At 37.2% G+C, this 20,474-nt stretch overlaps 1 protein-coding gene across 1 annotated transcript in view; it reads left to right on the top strand.

Moving 5' to 3' along the window:
- The window catches only part of LOC121389365, a 56,433-nt gene that overhangs the window by 21,122 nt on the left and 14,837 nt on the right, over positions 1-20,474 (top strand). The window contains 17 exon segments of the mRNA XM_041520959.1: positions 415-532; positions 1,173-1,312; positions 1,808-1,922; positions 2,951-3,090; positions 3,138-3,323; positions 3,558-3,650; positions 4,439-4,573; positions 5,087-5,113; positions 5,797-5,911; positions 6,725-6,960; positions 11,383-11,497; positions 12,278-12,531; positions 13,064-13,178; positions 13,897-14,045; positions 15,388-15,502; positions 16,109-16,320; positions 18,097-18,211. Coding sequence (XP_041376893.1) covers positions 415-532; positions 1,173-1,312; positions 1,808-1,922; positions 2,951-3,090; positions 3,138-3,323; positions 3,558-3,650; positions 4,439-4,573; positions 5,087-5,113; positions 5,797-5,911; positions 6,725-6,960; positions 11,383-11,497; positions 12,278-12,531; positions 13,064-13,178; positions 13,897-14,045; positions 15,388-15,502; positions 16,109-16,320; positions 18,097-18,211 — 2,380 coding nt within the window.

Raw genomic sequence — 20,474 nt, 5'->3', positions numbered from 1 at the left:
TCAAGTTATGTTCAAGCAAAGTTAGCGGAAGTTTCTTATTTTGTTCAGTATATATATATTTTATGCTTAATACATAAACACTACAATCGTGAACCAAGTTGTTGGATCAAATGAAATAATTACTTACAATGACTACAATAGCGAACATCATAATTATTACTAACAAACAGTACTACCTTTGCAATGTAATGTATTATTTTTAACTGACCATATAGACTTTGTTAAGACATTTAGCCGAACGGCTTGGACTCCCTTGGCAGTGTGTTTACAACTTATTTCTAGCTTTCCTTTCACTGAAGTCTTTGTATGGGGATGGGTGACGTGGGGGTATTGAGAGAAAGGATATAGGAGTTTGTGTTGGAATGAAAATTGATTCTTTTTCTTGCTTTGTAAGGACATGGATTTGTTTTCCAGTTGGTAAATGCTACTACAACGGCAAGCAGTACAAACAGGGAGACAAATGGACGGACGGATGTCAGTACGAGTGTGAATGTATTGACGAAAGTCGCGGAAAATACCAGTGTTTCAATAAGTGAGTTTACTACGTTTCATTGGCGAATAAGAGGGGAGGTGGTGGCGGTTATAGGGGTCCAGTGCCCCCCCCCTATGTCCTTTTGAAAATCCCTTTTTGGTACCTTTAAAAAACCAATCATCATTCACAATCTACAGAACTAAATTACCCTGAAAATGCGTCTCTAGGCATCTTTGTTTCAAAATTGTATAGGAAACACGCCCCCTACATTTTCAGTTAGAGTTATGTTAGACTGACGTAGTCCAATCTACGACAATTTTTAAGTAGACAGTTCAAATTGGAGGAAGAGGCAGGGCAATCAATTGATCCTTTCAAAAGATAAAACTGAACTATGGATATGTAAGTCTGTTATGGTTGTGTCCAGTCCTATTGTAATAAAATAAACATTATTCAACTACATCTTTAACTTGTCTGTCATATGTTGTGTATTGCATTTCATTATGTACTAACATAAATAAAACAAATAAACGCCCAAGTGAACACAAAAGTACAAAAACAAACACTCCTGTAAAAAGTCTGGACATCAATTATTTCTGTGGCCTGGATCTTCATCCGAAATATCAAAGGGGGTCTGCTAGTTTGAATCAGGTGTTAGTTTAAAACATTTTGATTACAATAAACCTGTTTTTGTCTCATTCAGATGTCCAGCATATTACAAGCTGCCGTCTCAGTGCACGCTAGTTCGCGTCCAAGGCGAGTGCTGCCTGAAACCAGTGTGCGACTTCAAGGGAAGTTATCAGACATCCACTGGACAGAATGTTGGCAAACTTAATGGAGTCAGTAAGTTTTTATTTCAAAATAATACAATTGTCGTCGAAATTTGCGAATTTTACCTTTTATACTGGTAATCATAAACCAATCCAAGGGGTACCAGGGGACCCGTCTCCCCTAAATATATTCAAGTGTCTCTTTTTTTTACTTCTGTTTTTAAATTCTCATTGGGTTGCCCTTTTCACGAGTTGGTCCATGCACACTTTTCCACTTAACCCACCCTAAAAAAAATATTTCATAACATGCGAAAGCATATAAAATTAATTGATATTTAATGATGTAAATTGCATATACATTTTCCATCTTGTTAGACATAAATATATCAACACTCTTGAAGAGGCAAAGCATAATAAAGAATCAAAGGTTGTGTTTGCTGCAAATACCAGTATATTGTATCTTTTAGGTAATGGTGTATGCTGAAATATGATATATCTTATACATATGTCTTATAAAATATAATATGTCTTAAATAATATGCGTTATCTTTTTATTCCTTTCCTCCAGACGTTTGCGTGTACAGTGGCGCTAAATACTACCAGGGCCAGACGTGGCAGGTGGGGTGTGAATTTCAGTGCGAGTGTCGAGACGCCAGCGTCGGTCTGTGGTCTTGTCAGAGCGTGTACGTACAAACTTTACATTTCTGGGGCCTAATTCACAAAGGTCTCGTAGGCTCTGCTGGACAACAAAGCATCTTCTTTGCAAGTCTTTTTGCATTGCACTGCAAGATCGCGAAGTTGAGAGAGTTTAGTGAATTAGGACCCTGATAAACGCTTAAAGAAAAGATAAACATGATAACGAAAATAATTTACAGTTTCAAATAAAAAAAGGTTTGTAGAATACTTTTCATAAAGACATTATTCAACATTAATATTTAGAGATTCAGACATATGACAAAACAAGAAGAAAAAAGATAACACTTTTTCAATAAAAAACCCCAAACTTAAGGGGGAAAAATAAACTAATTGCTTTAAATAATTAGGGTATTATGTAGGCTTTCTAGATTTTATATTGTAACATTCAAGATTCAGATATTAAAATTAAACGTTTGTTTTCACTCTATATTGAGACGTATTAATTAATTAATGCTGCACTTAGACGGTCACTTTGTTTTCAGATTACGTTAGTATTGTGTATCAAATTATTCATTTTATATTCAGAAATTATTCAGACTTTATACTCAGACATTATATTCAGACATGATATTCAGACATTATACTCAGACTTTATACTCAGACGTTATACTCAGACTTTATATTCAGACATTATACTCAGATTTTATACTCAGACATTATATTCAGACTTTATACTCAGACATTATATTCAGACATTATATTCAGACATTATACTCAGACTTTATATTCAGACATTATACTCAGACTTTATATTCAGACATTATACTCAGACTTTATATTCAGACATTATACTCAGACATTATATTCAGACTTTATATTCAGACATTATACTCAGACTTTATATTTCAGACGTTTTCGGTCGACATTCAGTCTTTATTTTTAGAAAATATTCAAATTATACCCAGACAATATTTGACAATATTCAATCTTTATATTCAGATACTATTCAAACTATACTGAGTCGTCATTGTCAAACAATTTCTAAAACCTTTATATTTGAACATTTTTGTTTCAGATGTGGTCACTATGGCTCACTGCCACAGGGCTGCATGCTGGCGAAGAAACCTGGCGAGTGCTGTGAGAAACCCGTGTGCGACTTCCACACTCAGTATGGCGCCTTTACAGGAAAGGGGACAGTGAGCGGGCCAGGCGACAGTACGTACTTGTATATAGCTTACCTGTTAGCACCACTGTTTGCACAGTGGTTCATGAGTGCTGTGAGAAACCCGTGTGCGACTTCCACACTCAGTATGGCGCCTTTACAGGAAAGGGGACAGTGAGCGGGCCAGGCGACAGTACGTACTTGTATAAAGCTTACCTGATAGTACCACTGTTTGCACAGTGGTTCATGAGTGCTGTGAGAAACCCGTGTGCGACTTCCACACTCAGTATGGCGCCTTTACAGGAAAGGGGACAGTGAGCGGGCCAGGCGACAGTACGTACTTGTATATAGCTTACCTGTTAGCACCACTGTTTGCACAGTGGTTCATGAGTGCTGTGATAAACCCATGTGCGACTTCCACACTCAGTATGGCGCCTTTACAGGAAAGGGGACAGTGAGCGGGCCAGGCGATAGTACGTACTTGTATATAGCTTACCTGATACTACCACTGTTTGCACAGTGGTTCATGAGTGCTGTGAGAAACCCATGTGCGACTTCCACACTCAGTATGGCGCCTTTACAGGAAAGGGGACAGTGAGCGGGCCAGGCGACAGTACGTACATCTGTATATATAGCTTACCTGACAGCACCACTGTTTGCACAGTGGTTCATGAGTGCTCAACTGATTAACTTTAAATTACACTCTATCATCCCTGATTAGATTAGTCTAACCAGATCTGTGTCATTAGTTTTGAGAGTGGCAGTCCTGTTACAAACCTGTGTCATTAGTTTTCAGAGTGGCAGTCCTCTTACAGGCCTATGTCTTTAGTTTTGAGAGTGGTAGTCCTCTTACAAACCTGTGTCATTAGTTTGAGAGTGGCAGTCCTCTTACAGACAGAGAAAGACACTCATCGACATGGGAAAAGACAATCCTCTTGATTGCAAAATATCCTACAGTCATAATAGTGTAAAAACGTACTTTTTGACTCTTGTTTGTGCAGAAATACAATTTGGAAAATGTTCTCACTGGCAGTAATGTTAACTTTTGGATTATTTGATCATGTGTATGCATGTGTGCATGCGAGCATATCTCTGTTTTTGTGTGTATGTATGTACGTGCGCGTCTGCATGTGCGTGGAGTGAGAGAAGTAAAAAAACCCAACCCAAAACATTAACCTAGATAACTTCTGGACTGGTTTGTAAAACATACATTTGCAATTATAAATATCTTTGTCCAGAATCTTTGAGGATGTCGGAAAAAGGGCTGACACAGCATTAGAATTGTGGCTACGTAAAAATTATACACCACACAGTAAGATTATATACTAGTGTTTTTTATTTCACAAAGATAATTTGTTCTGTTTATCTGAATTTAATACATATGTTCAAATGTATTTGCAGAGTCCAAGCCAACAGCCCCACCGCCGTGTGTGGACAAGATAACAAACTGTGCAGCCTACGGCCAGAACACTTGTAGAGACACCCAGTTCCGAGAGTGGGCTATGAAGAACTGTAGAAAACACTGTCGACTGTGCAGTAAGATAAACACACACACGCACGTACACAATAACACACACATTAGCGCGCACACACATACACTCGCATCTACTATTACACAAACACACAAAGATGCACACACACTTATACAGATACATTCAGGTCGAGAAAGCGTCCGTTTACATAATGTTGACTAAAAACTACATTATACTATGTTTATCTCGAGGAACTGTTCGGTGTGGTCTGTTCAACATCGAAACACCGGAATGTTGACTCAAATACATTTATACATAAACACATACATATACTAACACATAGAGAACACAAACACCTTCACAAACACTATTTATGTAAACCTTTATATAAATATACACACAGCAGACGCGCGCGCGCGCACACACACGAGCGCGCACACACACACACACACACACACACACACACACACACACACACACTCTTACTCGTAATACACGCTAATTTAAAAGAGAAGGCAATTAATAAAATAAAATAAATATTTTAAGTAATATGCTTGTTTTGTTTTTACATTTTCAGCTGCTGCCATATTACCTGGACCAAACGGTAAGTTCACTGGTATTTATACTGAACATCGAGCATTATTAAACTATTTTATTATATTCTAAAACGTGTAATTCTTCACTGCGTAGAATTTGTAATAATTCTGCTGCCTTCATCTAAATACGACAATATGTATATACTGGAAATGTGAAATCATACTACAGCCGTAGAATTTAGAAGATGTCAGCAACTGGGGGCGGGGCGGGGTGGGTCGGGGTGGGGCTGGACCGTGCGGGTGTGAATCAGTAATTGGCCTTTCAACTGGACGTGGAGAGACTGACATCCAGGCCATCTCAACATGAGAGTTCTTTCAACTGAAGGTTGAGGGACTGACATCCAGGCCATCTCAACATGAGAGTTCTTTCAACTGAAGGTTGAGGGACTGACATCCAAGCCATCTCAACATCAGAGTTTTGAGGCCAGTAGCCCGCCACCTCCTGTTTACAATGTTTTTCACTGACTCCATCCATCTTTATACAACCCTAGATTATGTACATGTATGTCAAAATATGTGTAATCATTCCATAACCTCCATTCTGTTTTAACTAAGTATTCTGAACAATGGAAAACTCAGGACAGTATCTTTAATAGTTTTTAATAGTTCTTTATTTGTTATATACAAACGACTATATGTGTATGATTAATTTGATATATTTGTGTCAGAATTACTCTTTTGTTTCTCCTAGACGTCTGTATCCACAAAGGAATTGCTTACACACAAGGCCAGCGATGGTCCGACGGATGCAATGGAGAGTGTGTTTGTGAAAATTCTAAATATGGTTACTACAGATGCAATGATCAGTAGGTGTTTGTTTTTGTGCATATATATATATATATATATATATATATATATATATATATATATATAGATAGAGAGAGAGAGAGAGAGAGAGAGAGAGAGAGAGAGAGAGAGAGAGAGAGAGAGAGAGAGAGAGAGAGGGGATTCGTCACGAGTATTTTTTAATATGGAAAATATCAACCGAGTCTATGTTAATCGGTATTTGTCGAGGCTCTGCCGAGACAAATACCGACTAACTAGACGAGGTTGATAATTTACATATTAAAAAACACGAGTAGCGAATTCTATTTATCCTATAATACTTCTAAAATAACATTTTAATTAATCTTTTAGTAAATCACAGTTCTAAAGTCGCCGCCATCGATAATATGACGATTAGTTTGACGTCACGCATTTTAAACAAATCATTGAAAACGTTAGCTCAGGTACACGGGTCTTATTGGCTTGTAAGCAAATGACCCACCCATTGCACATTCAAAACAAGCTGTTGTAGTGCACGACTGTCATGGGCGCAGGTGTCGGCCCAAGTCGGCCCCTTCGTCCAGGACAGGAAAGGGTTTGGGGTGGGTGGGAGATGGTGGGCGGGGGTATTTGTGGTGCTGTTGAATTGTGAAGGTCTCGTAGGATTAAGTCCAAAATATAAAATATTGTGCAGTTTTCATGAGGTAATTTGACGCATAATTTGGAACGGTTTGTCGAAAAGAAATGGAGCTATTTGAGTAATTTTGTCTTAGTTTGCCATTTTAGACACCAGATAGTTGTGTTTTATTAAAGTGCTGAAGTGTCGTTAAACAATACTTTTCCTTTCGATACAGATGTCCAAAATATTACAACTCCCCTCCAAGCTGTCAGCTGGTTAACATACCAGGCCAGTGCTGCAAGTTCCTGCAATGTCCAGGAGGGACGTTCGTGGGTTCCCAGACACAACCCGGCAGTATTGGGGGCTACCCAATCCCAGTTCCGAACATCTACCCAACCCCGGCACCAGGAGCCACGTACCCGCCCGGCCAAGTGCCCACACGATCACCATATCCAGTGCCTCAGAAGCTAAGTATGTGATTGTATTCTAGTGATGCTTTTCCCTAACTGACCCTCCCACCAATAGAAAGAAGAAAAACAGAAGAAGAAAAGAGAAGCAACCAATAGCAGCAACATGTAAACAAACACGCTGATTTATTTAATCAACATAAATTATTTAGAAGTACATTATGTAGAATACTATCGGGAAATATTTGTGTGAAATATTTCTTATATATATTGTATAAATACCTCTGTGCAGATCATTACAGATAAACCATATCTATAGACTGAACCAAACAGGATCAGGTCACTGTAGATGTACTGCTAAAAGAAACATTATAGAGAAATCAGTGTAGATAATTAACCAAAGATCACTGTAGAATAACCAGTATAAAGATTTGACAAGAGGTCTCAGTAGAAAACATTCTGTAGAGATAATTATAGAGAACTCAGTATAAAGGGCTAATTAAAAGATCACTGTTGCAGAGATTATTATAGAGAAATTAGTATAAAGACCTAACCATGAGCTCACCGTAGAAATAGTTCTGTTGATATCATTATAGAGAAATCAGTATAAGGACCTAATAAGAAAAGACATTGTAGAAATAGTTATGTAGACGTCTAGGAAGTAACCTTAGAAATAGTTATGTAGAAACCATTATAGAGAAAACTATATCAAGACTTAACCAAAGGGGTCATTGTAGAAATAATTATATAGATATAGAAAAATCAGTATCGCCTGTTGTGTGTCAAACTATGGTAAATACAAACATAATGTGATTATCAACATCAATATAAAACAAAATAAAGAGTTCAATAAATCAGTATCGCCTGTTGTGTGTCAAACTATGGTAAATACAAACATAATGTGATTATCAACATCAATATAAAACAAAATAAAGAGTTCAACAAATCAGTATCGCCTGTTGTGTGTCAAACTATGGTAAATACAAACATAATGTGATTATCAACATCAGTATAAAACAAATAAAGAGTTAAATAAATCAGTATCGCCTATTGTGTGTCAAACTATGGTAAATACAAACATAATGTGATTATCAACATCAATATAAAACAAATAAAGAGTTCAATAAAACAGTATCGCCTGTTGGGTGTCAAACTGGTAAATACAAACATAATGTGATTATCAACATCAATATAAACAAATAAAGAGTTCAATAAATCAGTATCGCCTGTTGGGTGTCAAACTATGGTAAATACAAACATAATGTGATTATCAACATCAATATAAAACAAAATAAAGAGTTCAATAAATCAGTATCGCCTGTTGGGTGTCAAACTATGGTAAATACAAACATAATATGATTATCAACATCAATATAAAACAAATAAAGAGTTCAATAAATCAGTATCGCCTGTTGTGTGTCAAACTATGGTAAATACAAACATAATGTGATTATCAACATCAATATAAAACAAATAAAGAGTTCAATAAATCAGTATCGCCTGTTGGGTGTCAAACTATGGTAAATACAAACATAATGTGATTATCAACATCAATATAAAACAAATAAAGAGTTCAATAAAACAGTATCGCCTGTTGGGTGTCAAACTATGGTAAATACAAACATAATGTGATTATCAACATCAATATAAAACAAATAAAGAGTTCAATAAAACAGTATCGCCTGTTGTGTGTCAAACTATGGTAAATACAAACATAATGTGATTATCAACATCAATATAAAACAAATAAAGAGTTCAATAAAACAGTATCGCCTGTTGGGTGTCAAACTATGGTAAATACAAACATAATGTGATTATCAACATCAATATAAAACAAATAAAGAGTTCAATAAAACAGTATCGCCTGTTGTGTGTCAAACTATGGTAAATACAAACATAATGTGATTATCAACATCAATATAAAACAAATAAAGAGTTCAATAAAACAGTATCGCCTATTGTGTGTCAAACTATGGTAAATACAAACATAATGTGATTATCAACATCAATATAAAACAAATAAAGAGTTCAATAAAACAGTATCGCCTATTGTGTGTCAAACTATGGTAAATACAAACATAATGTGATTATCAACATCAATATAAAACAAATAAAGAGTTCAATAAATCAGTATCGCCTGTTGGGTGTCAAACTATGGTAAATACAAACATAATGTGATTATCAACATCAATATAAAACAAATAAAGAGTTCAATAAAACAGTATCGCCTATTGTGTGTCAAACTATGGTAAATACAAACATAATGTGATTATCAACATCAATATAAAACAAATAAAGAGTTCAATAAAACAGTATCGCCTGTTGGGTGTCAAACTATGGTAAATACAAACATAATGTGATTATCAACATCAATATAAACAAATAAAGAGTTCAATAAATCAGTATCGCCTGTTGTGTGTCAAACTATGGTAAATACAAACATAATGTGATTATCAACATCAATATAAACAAATAAAGAGTTCAATAAATCAGTATCGCCTGTTGTGTGTCAAACTATGGTAAATACAAACATAATGTGATTATCAACATCAATATAAAACAAATAAAGAGTTCAATAAATCAGTATCGCCTGTTGGGTGTCAAACTATGGTAAATACAAACATAATGTGATTATCAACATCAATATAAAACAAATAAAGAGTTCAATAAAACAGTATCGCCTATTGTGTGTCAAACTATAGTAAATACAAACATAATGTGATTATCAACATCAATATAAAACAAATAAAGAGTTCAATAAAACAGTATCGCCTATTGTGTGTCAAACTATGGTAAATACAAACATAATGTGATTATCAACATCAATATAAAACAAATAAAGAGTTCAATAAAACAGTATCGCCTGTTGGGTGTCAAACTATGGTAAATACAAACAATGTCATTATCAACATCAATATAAAACAAATAAAGAGTTAAATAAAACAGTATCACCTGTTGGGTGTCAAACTATGGTAAATACAAACAATGTGATTATCAACATCAATATAAAACAAATAAAGAGTTAAATAACACAGTGTAAAGAACTGTGTACAAATACAAATATCACAGATAGATAAAATTAACATTTTGAATAAAAGTCAGTATCATGTACAAATTGTAATAAAAGTTCTGGATGGAATAATTCTATAGAGATAATTATAAAGATATCAGTATAACGACCTAACCAAAAAGGTATATAGAGATCATTATAGAACAATCAATAAAAAAAACCTCTCTGTAGAAATAAGTATTCAGTATTCATTATAGAAAAATCAGTATTAGTGTGGATCTCTCTGTAGAAATAAGTATTCAGAGATCATTATAGAAAAATCAGTATTAGTGAAGAGCTCTCTGTAGAAATAAGTATTCAGAGATCATTATAGCAAAATCAGTATTAGTAAATATCTCTCTGTAGGTAGTACTAAACCAAATAACTTCCGGCTGGGTCAAAGTTCAAGGTGCACCCAACTTTTGATAGAGAAGTGAACACCACAAGTCCTGTGATTGGTTATAAATGTGAGTGTGTTGGTTGTAAAAAAAATAGTTTCATCTGGGCTAAAAAAGTATGCAATTTTATTTCATCTAGTACCACTGTGTCAAGTAGCCGTGTGCTTGGAACATGTATGGGGTACCTGTAAAAAAAGTACTCGAATTTTGTGCGGAACTAGGATAGTCATAGAAGCTTGACACCCACTGTTTTGTGATTCACTTTAAGGTGAGGTAGTTTATGTCGATTGATACGTTGCAAGTAGGAGTTTTAGCCACATATGTTACTATTGTCGTCTATGGGATTTGATTTGGTAGTATACACCCTGTAGAAATAAGTATTCAGAGATCATTATAGAAAAATCAGTATTAGTGAGGATCTCTATGTAGAAATAAGTATCCAGAGATCATAATAGAAAAATCAGTATTAGTGAAGATCTCTATGTAGAAATAAGTATCCAGAGATCATAATAGAAAAATCAGTATTAGTGAAGATCTCTATGTAGAAATAAGTATCCAGAGATCATTATAGAAAAATCAGTATTAGTGAGGAGCTCTATGTAGAAATAAGTATCCAGAGATCATAATAGAAAAATCAGTATTAGTGAGGAGCTCTATGTAGAAATAAGTATTCAGAGATCATTATAGAAAAATCAGTATTAGTGAGGAGCTCTCTGTAGAAATAAGTATTCAGAGATCATAATAGAAAAATCAGTATTAGTGAGGAGCTCTCTGTAGAAATAAGTATTCAGAGATCATAATAGAAAAATCAGTATTAGTGAAGAGCTCTCTGTAGAAATAAGTATTCAGAGATCATAATAGAAAAATCAGTATTAGTGAGGAGCTCTCTGTAGAAATAAGTATTCAGAGATCATAATAGAAAAATCAGTATTAGTGAAGAGCTCTCTGTAGAAATAAGTATTCAGAGATCATTATAGAAAAATCAGTATTAGTGAAGAGCTCTCTGTAGTTATCTGCCAGTGTTGTTTGTCTTTCACAGATGGATGCATGTATAAAGGAGGTCTGTACAAACAGGGACAACAGTGGCACGACTCCTGTCAGTTCAGCTGTACCTGTGTGGATGGAGCGTCAGGGCGGTTCCGCTGTACTCCCAGGTGGGTTGCTCATCAAGTGTCGCAATAATAGCATGTTAGATCCAAACAGCTATAGTTCAAAATGAGATAAACTGTTATTAAACAAACATTCCTTTCCTGGGCCTAATTTCACAAAACATCTTAAGTTTAGTTTGGCACGTAAACGTAACTCTACGACTAAACCACAGTTCTTCTTGTTACTATTAACAGTACAACACAATTTAATATAGTTTGAAGTACACGTATTTCATTTCCGTTTGTCTTTAAAATGCTCCATGTTCCATAATGATGTACTTCTCGGCGTGAATTGTAATTTGAACTAGTATCACTATACCAGCTACTATTGAGCTTGAACTATGTGTTGGATACTACTAAAATTAGGATGACAGTTTCTGTTTGGAACTAGACTTGTCAAAGTATCTGGAACAAGCAGCTTGATCATCATTCATTTTGTTCTGATTTACTCTAATGACGAGGGACTTGTAGTGTTTATTGTTATCATGTATAATTATGTTCCTTGAAATGCCGCATATAGCAGTTTTAGATACACATGTTATTATTGTCGTCTATGATATTTATTTTGATGGTATACACCCTATAATAGACTGGGCCACTCCTCGTCTTATTATCAACCATTTCAAAGCCTATACAATATGTTATATACTATATACTTGAACCACATAATTCGATATAAAGTTTTTCTCTGAAAATAAGTTTAGAAGTTTTAACCCTTTTCTAGATGTCCTTATAGAATAGTCTGCTGAGATGGTGTTAAACTTACATTCCTTTCTTCCATTTCAGGTGTCCCAAGTTTGACCACCTGCCGACCGGTTGTGTACTGAAAGACACCCCCACAGATCCCTGCTGTCAGGTTCCTGACTGCACCCACGCGTCCCCTGGCGCCGTCGTCGTGCCAAGCTATGGCCCTGCGTTTACTGGGTACGGCCCTGTGTCGTACCCCACCGGTACCGGCACCCTCCCTGGTGGGACAGGGGGATTTGGGACAATGCCTCCAGTTCATTCCGGAACCAACCCACCAATGACAGGAACTAGAGGTGTGTGCTTGTATTCCATTGTCTGTCTGTCTGTCTGTTGTCGTCATGTGTAATTGTGTAATGGTATTGTTTAGTTATAACGTAGACAAGGAATTGTTGTAATAAGAGATATACAAGTATTAGAATTTTGTAAAGGGAGAGGATCACAAAATTCTGAAAAGAGCAAACTGAGTTTGTCGAAGGTAAATGGTCCGAGCTTGCAAAGGGAGTGAGATCTGTACGGGGGTGATGGAGGAATGCTCCCGAGATTTGTTTTCTCTTCTGTACCGAGGTGTTCTGCTCCCCAAAGGGAGCGAGATCTGTACCGAGTGTGTTGACAGAATGCTCCCCGAAATGTTTTTAAATAGAGAGAGAGTGACGAGAGAGAGTGAGAGTGTATTATGGATGAGAGACATTTAGAGAGAGAGAGAGAGAGGGAGAGGTGTGTCACAGAGACCCCGTGGATCCGCCAGTGACTATATCCTTGATCTAAGAAAAATACAGTATGAAGCATTTACCAGAAACTCAGATTTACCTGTATTGTTATTTCCAGTGGGTTGTAGCTACAAGGGCGTCATTCACCAACAAGGGGAGAAGTGGAAAGATGGCTGCCAGTACGACTGCGAGTGTGTGGATGGTACAGTTGGTTTCTATAAGTGTACCGAGATGTAAGTGGACATTTTCATTAAAACAAAATTAGAGAAAATTCACAATAGTCACTGTATACATAAGTATTTATGAAGTCATATTTCCAAATTTCATAAAGCCTAACTGTGCATTTTTTTCAAATTATCACTGTAGTTCTGCTAACTTACACTGACCGGATGGGGTGGGGTGGGTGTTCATTAATATTGATTAATATTTTAATCGTTGCATTAATTTATTCAGTGCACATTGCACTCTCTTCATACATCGTTTTCCCCACGACCTTTTATAGTGGCCTGTCGACCTGTAAAAGACAGTGTGAGTGGCTCCATCCCACTATGGTTGCTCACACCCACAGTACACAAAATCCTTGCTATGCCAAGACTAACTTAGTGATATTGGAAAATAACCTTTAAGACTGTAGTATAGTCGATTTCGACTGGTCTTTTGCATTCATTTCATTTCAACTTATTTTCGTGCTTATATCCAATTAATGTTCAAGCACGCTATCCTGGGCACACGCCTCAGCTATCTGGGCTTTCTGTCCAGGACAGTGGGCTAGTTGTTATTTGCTTAGTGTTTAGTGAGAGAGAAGAGGGTGTAGTGGCCTTACACCTACTCATTGAGCCCTTAAGAACTCGCTCTGGGTTGAGCCGGTACCGGGCTGCGAACCCTGCACCTACCAGCCTTTTACAATGACTGCTTTATTTTTACACTGTCGTCTTCTGTTGATAAACCCAGATGCCCGAAGTACGAGAACCTGCCACCTCAGTGTCACCTGATACCCGACCCGAAGAACGCCTGCTGCAAGACGTACACGTGTAACTTCAACCAGCAAATAACAACTCTACCTCCACTGTTCGCACAGACCACACCTCAAGCAGGATCCGGTAAGTCTTTATGGTTCACATAACAGCTATGTTTGTGGTAACTGGTACTACTATATTACTACTAGTGGTATATCTATGTATGTATCTTTATATGTATCTACCGGCCTCGGTGACGTAATGGTTAGGCCATCGGTCTACAGGCTGGTAGGTACTAGGTTCCGATCCCAGTCGAGACATGGGATTTTTAATCCAGATACCGACTCCAAACCCTGAGTGAGTGCTCCGCAAGGCTCAATGGATAGGTGTAAACCACTTGCACCGACCAATGATCCATAACTGGTTCAACAAAGGCCATGGTTTGTGCTATCCTGCCTGTGGGAAGCGCAAATAAAAGATCCCTTGCTGCTAATCGGAAAGAGTAGCCCATGTAGTGGCGAGACAGCGGGTTTCCTCTATGTGGTCCTTAACCATATGTCTGATGCCATATAACCGTAAATAAAATGTGTTGAGTGGCGTCGTTAACTACAACATATGTATGTATGTATGTATGTATGTATGTATGTATCTATCTTAGTATATTAGTACTAGTGATATCTATGTATCTGTCTGTCTGTCTGTCTATCTATATCTATGTATCTATGTATCTATGTATTGATTATGAATAATTATATATTATATGTATGTCGAGGTTGACTGTTACATACATAGATATTAACGCACTGGCGCAGGGGATAATTAAATCCTTTCTGGCCTCACAAACTGTCCCATGCCATTGCTAGGACTCGAACCTGTGGCACCGAATCGCCCGCAAATTGCAAGACTAACCACGATGCGCTCTGAACTATCGAAGCATCCATAAAAAGGATGTTCTTTAACTCAGCCACATGCATGGGGTCTACAATCTACGTGGTCGATCCCGCTTACGTGCATGAAACAGTGGGCAGACCTGGCACTGGCTAGTATGTATTGATGTATTGATGTATGTATGTACGTATGTATGTATGTATGAATATCTATAGTGTATGTATATCGTATTTAACTACTACATACATAGATATTAAGGCACTGGCGCAGGGGATAATTAAATCCTTTCTGGCCTCACACATTGTGTCATGCCGTTACTGGGACTCGAACCTGTGGCACCAAAATCGCCCGCAATTTGCAGACTTACACGATACCTTTCTGAACTATACAGACATCAATAAAAAGGGATGCTGTTCAACTCAACTATATGCATGGGGCCTACAAGCCACTCGGTCAATCCCGCTTACGTGCATGACACAGTTGGCAGACCTGGCACTGGCTAGTATGTATTGATGTATAGCTATCTCTCTCTCTATATATATGTGTGTGTGTGTAGTACTATTGTCTGCGTTTACTACTGTTGGCATGTTGTTTTCAGATTTCTGCGTTTACCACGGGTACTACTATCGACAGGGCGAGGAATGGAAAGATGGGTGTAGCCTGACATGCCGCTGTGAGGACGCCAGAAACAACTATCACCAGTGTACAGATAGGTCAGTAGCATGCGCCATCTTGGGCTGGACGTTGTGAAGAACTGGCAAGGCGTGGAACAAGGAAATAAATACAACAGCTCAGCACAAATCAAACTATACCTGTTAGGTATCGCACTATGGCTATTTTAAAATTATTGGCCGAGAAAGAAAGAGAAAGAGTAGAAACCAGATGCCAGAAACCAGAGTAGTCAACTCCTACCAAGAAAGCAGCAATATATCTTCAATATGCATTTCATCATAGACAGAACAGTACCTACCACTGCCATTGTGACACCAGTTGAAGGTCACGGCTTGTCACGGGAAATAACCCGAATCCATCACGGGAAAACGACCATATGACCCACCGCACCTCAAGCAAGTGCTTTATCACTGACCTATATCTTTCCAAATTGCTGGTGCAAATGCAGAATAATTCTAGGATTTAATGAAAAAGTACTTCAACATAAATAGATATATCAAATGTTAAACACGCCCTAAAATTGAACAAGTGAAATAGAATGACTTCATGACATCTTACAGTTCACTAGAAGTGTCTACCACTGACATAAAACTCCAAATCCACGTCATTAAGTTAGACACTGACACATCATGTCTGTTTCTTCTTAGATGTCCCAAGTTCACCAGCATCCCTCTTGGGTGCCAGATGGTCGCAGACCCACAGGACCCTCTGTGCTGCAAGGTTCCAGAGTGTGACTCTTCGCATGTCGGGCCAGGTGGCGCTGTCAACGGAAACTACCAGCCTCTAGGTTTCATTGGCTCCTTCACTGGATATGGCCGACCACCAAATTCTAACGTGGGCGTCAATACCGGGTACAGAGGTAAGTAGGTTTACCAAGAAATTTGCTTATGAAAATGAATTATATGTCACCTACACCTCTGTGAACTTGAAACGTACTTTAAATAAGTCCCTTCTCTGTACAAGTTTGTAAGGATGATCATAATATTAAAACAAAAACCACTAAAAAAGAAAAAAGGTCAACTGGCAGGATTCGAACCTACTGCACCGATAGGCATAACATTTGACTCGCGCGACATTAACCACTTGACCAACCGTGGTCAAGAAAGCGTTCTGGCAGACACTCGCTTTGAAACTAATGTAACAGTTTGTATTAATATACAGCAATTGTTTAATTGAAACGGGGTTAATAAGTGTAACAAAAACACCATAAAGCAGTTTTACGTTTCGTGTACGTCAATAGCAGACACAGAAGTAAAACGGTCTACTGCGAAATTGGCAATACAAACATTTTATAACATACATCTCTCTATGAAGAGTACTTCAAATATGTCTGTTCTGAACACATATGTACAGGGGTGGCATTAGGGAATCTTGGAAACTGAAGGTTGTAAGTTACGTGAGCTCAGAAATGTTTGAATTTGAGAAAAACAACATGAACATATGTTACCTTTTTGTTTTGTGGTAGTTAAACCCCATTTTATCTTTTTAATATTAAAAACAAATTGTCCACCCAAACGCCACCACTACGCATGAAGATAGTGTAACCTCCATATTAGACAGTTTTATGTAAAGGCCATATTTTGAAAGTCCTTAACTAACCATTTTGGCAGTTTTAACTCTACTGCTTAAATAAATATCCAAATACTTTCAAATGTTATTGAAATATACCAATAATGTTTAATATGTGTTTGCTATCATACGCAGGTCTAGACAAACTGTATACAACATTTGTCATAATTGACTAATAGCGTCACGTCCCGTCATGCTACAATTTGTACTGTGCCGCACTATATAAATGTATTGTATTGTATTGTATTGTATTGTATACATTATATTAATGTGTAACATCCAATATATATATATATTTATTATATATTTTCTAGCATATCCAGTGTAATCAAAGTATGTGATATTTATCAGATCACATACTTTCAGAATTTGATAACTTTGCAAATTAGATTTAAATTAATTGAGGTCACGGCACAACGTGTACTGACCTTTAAGCAAACGTTCTACGGTGACACTCCACAATTAACGTATGCATTCATAATCATCAAATAAAAACATTTCAATAGCAAGCAACTTTACACTGAAAGCGTTCAGATAACAAAAAACAACAACAACGTTAAGCACCAGTTTATTTTGATGTAAGGACATCCAAAATGACGTCATTCGAGTTTGACGTCATTTCCATTGAAAAAGACACCATGTCACATATTCTTACGTCATTTGAATATCTAGTAATAAACACGTTGTATTAAGCTTGACATTATATGATAACGATATTATTACCCTCGTGTGTTTTATGTATCGTCAATATCATATATTAGGAATAAATATAATGTGTTATGCTTGCATAATAACTCTCTCTCTCACTCTCACTCACTCACTCACTCTCTCTCTCGCTCTCTCTCTCTCTCTCTCTCTCTCTCTCTCTCTCTCTCTCTCTCTCTCTCTCTCTCTCTCTCTCTCTCTCTCTCTCTCTCTCTCTCTCTCTCTGTATATATATGTATGTATGTCTGTCTGTCTATCTATTTGTGTATGTGTATGTATGTATGTATGTATGTATGTATGTATGTGTCAAAACGTGTTGATGAGTTCCTTATTAATAACAATAATTAATATTTGTTTTCAGGCGCGTGTATCTACAAGGGTCATATTCACCAGCAGGGCAGCACGTGGCATGACGGCTGCAGATACGACTGTGAGTGTACGAACGCCATGTCTGGACAGTACAGGTGTACTGACAGGTAAACAGTCTGTAGAACTAGTACAGGTGTACTGACAGGTAAACAGTCAACAGTCTGTAAACCTAGTACAAGTATACTGGCAGGTAAACAGTCTGCAGAACTAGTGCAGGTGTACTGACAGGTAAACAGTCAACAGTCTGTAGACCTAGTACAGGTGTACTGGCAGGTAAACAGTCTGTAGACATAGTACAGGTGTATTGACAGGTAAACAGTCTGTAGAAATACATGTAGTACAGGTGTATTGACAGGTAAACAGTCTGTAGAAATACATGTAGTACAGGTGTATTGACAGGTAAGGAGTCTGTAGACATAGTACAGGTGTATTGACAGGTAAACAGTCTGTAGAAATAGTACAGATGTACTGACAGGTTAACAGTCTGTAGAAATAGTACAGGTGTACTGACAGGTAAACAGTCTGTGGAAATAGTACAGGTGTATTGACAGGTAAACAGTCTGTAGAAATAGTACAGGTGTACTGACAGGTAAACAGCCTGTAGAAATAGTACAGGTGTATTGACAGGTAAACAGTCTGTAGAAATAGTACAGGTGTATTGACAGGTAAACAGTCTGTAGAAATAGTACAGGTGTACTGAAAGTAAACTGTCTGTAGAAATAGTACAGGTGTACTGACAGGTAAACAGCCTGTAGAAATAGTACAGGTGTATTGACAGGTAAACAGTCTGTGGAAATAGTACAGGTGTATTGACAGGTAAACAGTCTGTGGAAATAGTACAGGTGTACTGACAGGTAAACAGCCTGTAGAAATAGTACAGGTGTATTGACAGGTAAACAGTCTGTAGAAATAGTACAGGTGTATTGACAGGTAAACAGTCTGTAGAAATAGTACAGGTGTACTGACAGGTAAACAGCCTGTAGAAATAGTACAGGTGTATTGACAGGTAAACAGCCTGTAGAAATAGTACAGGTGTACTGAAAGTAAACTGTCTGTAGAAATAGTACAGGTGTACTGACAGGTAAACAGCCTGTAGAAATAGTACAGGTGTATTGACAGGTAAACAGTCTGTAGAAATAGTACAGGTGTATTGACAGGTAAACAGTCTGTAGAAATAGTACAGGTGTACTGACAGGTAAACAGCCTGTAGAAATAGTACAGGTGTATTGACAGGTAAACAGCCTGTAGAAATAGTACAGGTGTACTGAAAGTAAACTGTCTGTAGAAATAGTACAGGTGTACTGAAAGTAAACTGTCTGTAGAAATAGTACAGGTGTACTGACAGGTAAACAGCCTGTAGAAATAGTACAGGTGTACTGAAAGTAAACTGTCTGTAGAAATAGTACAGGTGTACTGACAGGTAAACAGCCTGTAGAAATAGTACAGGTGTACTGAAAGTAAACTGTCTGTAGAAATAGTACAGGTGTACTGAAAGTAAACTGTCTGTAGAAATAGTACAGGTGTACTGAAAGTAAACTGTCTGTAGAAATAGTACAGGTGTACTGACAGGTAAACAGCCTGTAGAAATAGTACAGGTGTATTGACAGGTAAACAGTCTGTAGAAATAGTACAGGTGTACTGACAGGTAAACAGTCTGTAGAAATAGTACAGGTGTACTGACAGGTAAACAGCCTGTAGAAATAGTACAGGTGTATTGACAGGTAAACAACCTGTAGAAATAGTACAGGTGTATTGACAGGTAAACAGCCTGTAGAAATAGTACAGGTGTACTGAAAGTAAACTGTCTGTAGAAATAGTACAGGTGTACTGAAAGTAAACTGTCTGTAGAAATAGTACAGGTGTATTGACAGGTAAACAGCCTGTAGAAATAGTACAGGTGTACTGAAAGTAAACTGTCTGTAGAAATAGTACAGGTGTACTGAAAGTAAACTGTCTGTAGAAATAGTACAGGTGTACTGACAGGTTAATAATTAATAGTTTGAAGATACGACTAAGAATGTCTGTAGAACTGAAGTACAACATACAAAAAGACAAATAATTCATGTTTTTATCACAATTGGTTGCATATAGCACATTGTTGATATTCAGACCCCCTGGCGGCCATCTTGAATATTTTAAATTGCTCAAGGGTGACAACTCTTCACCACCTGGATATGATTATATATTCACCAAAGATAAATAAACAGTATTGAAACAAAATATTACCGAGCAGTTTGGGTTAGACTCAAAGGGATGTTCCAGTGTACAGACGACAATGGATGTGGCAGCGAGAGACTTGATTGAAATACACCACCTTCAAACAGTTAATGTTTAACGCCACCACTAGAGCACACTGATTTATTAATTATC

The sequence above is a fragment of the Gigantopelta aegis genome, chromosome 14 (genome assembly GCF_016097555.1).
Source record: "Gigantopelta aegis isolate Gae_Host chromosome 14, Gae_host_genome, whole genome shotgun sequence".
NCBI lineage: Eukaryota > Metazoa > Mollusca > Gastropoda > Neomphalida > Peltospiridae > Gigantopelta > Gigantopelta aegis.
The sequence above is the reverse complement of the archived record's forward strand: the minus strand, read 5'-3'. Positions and strand labels throughout refer to the sequence as shown.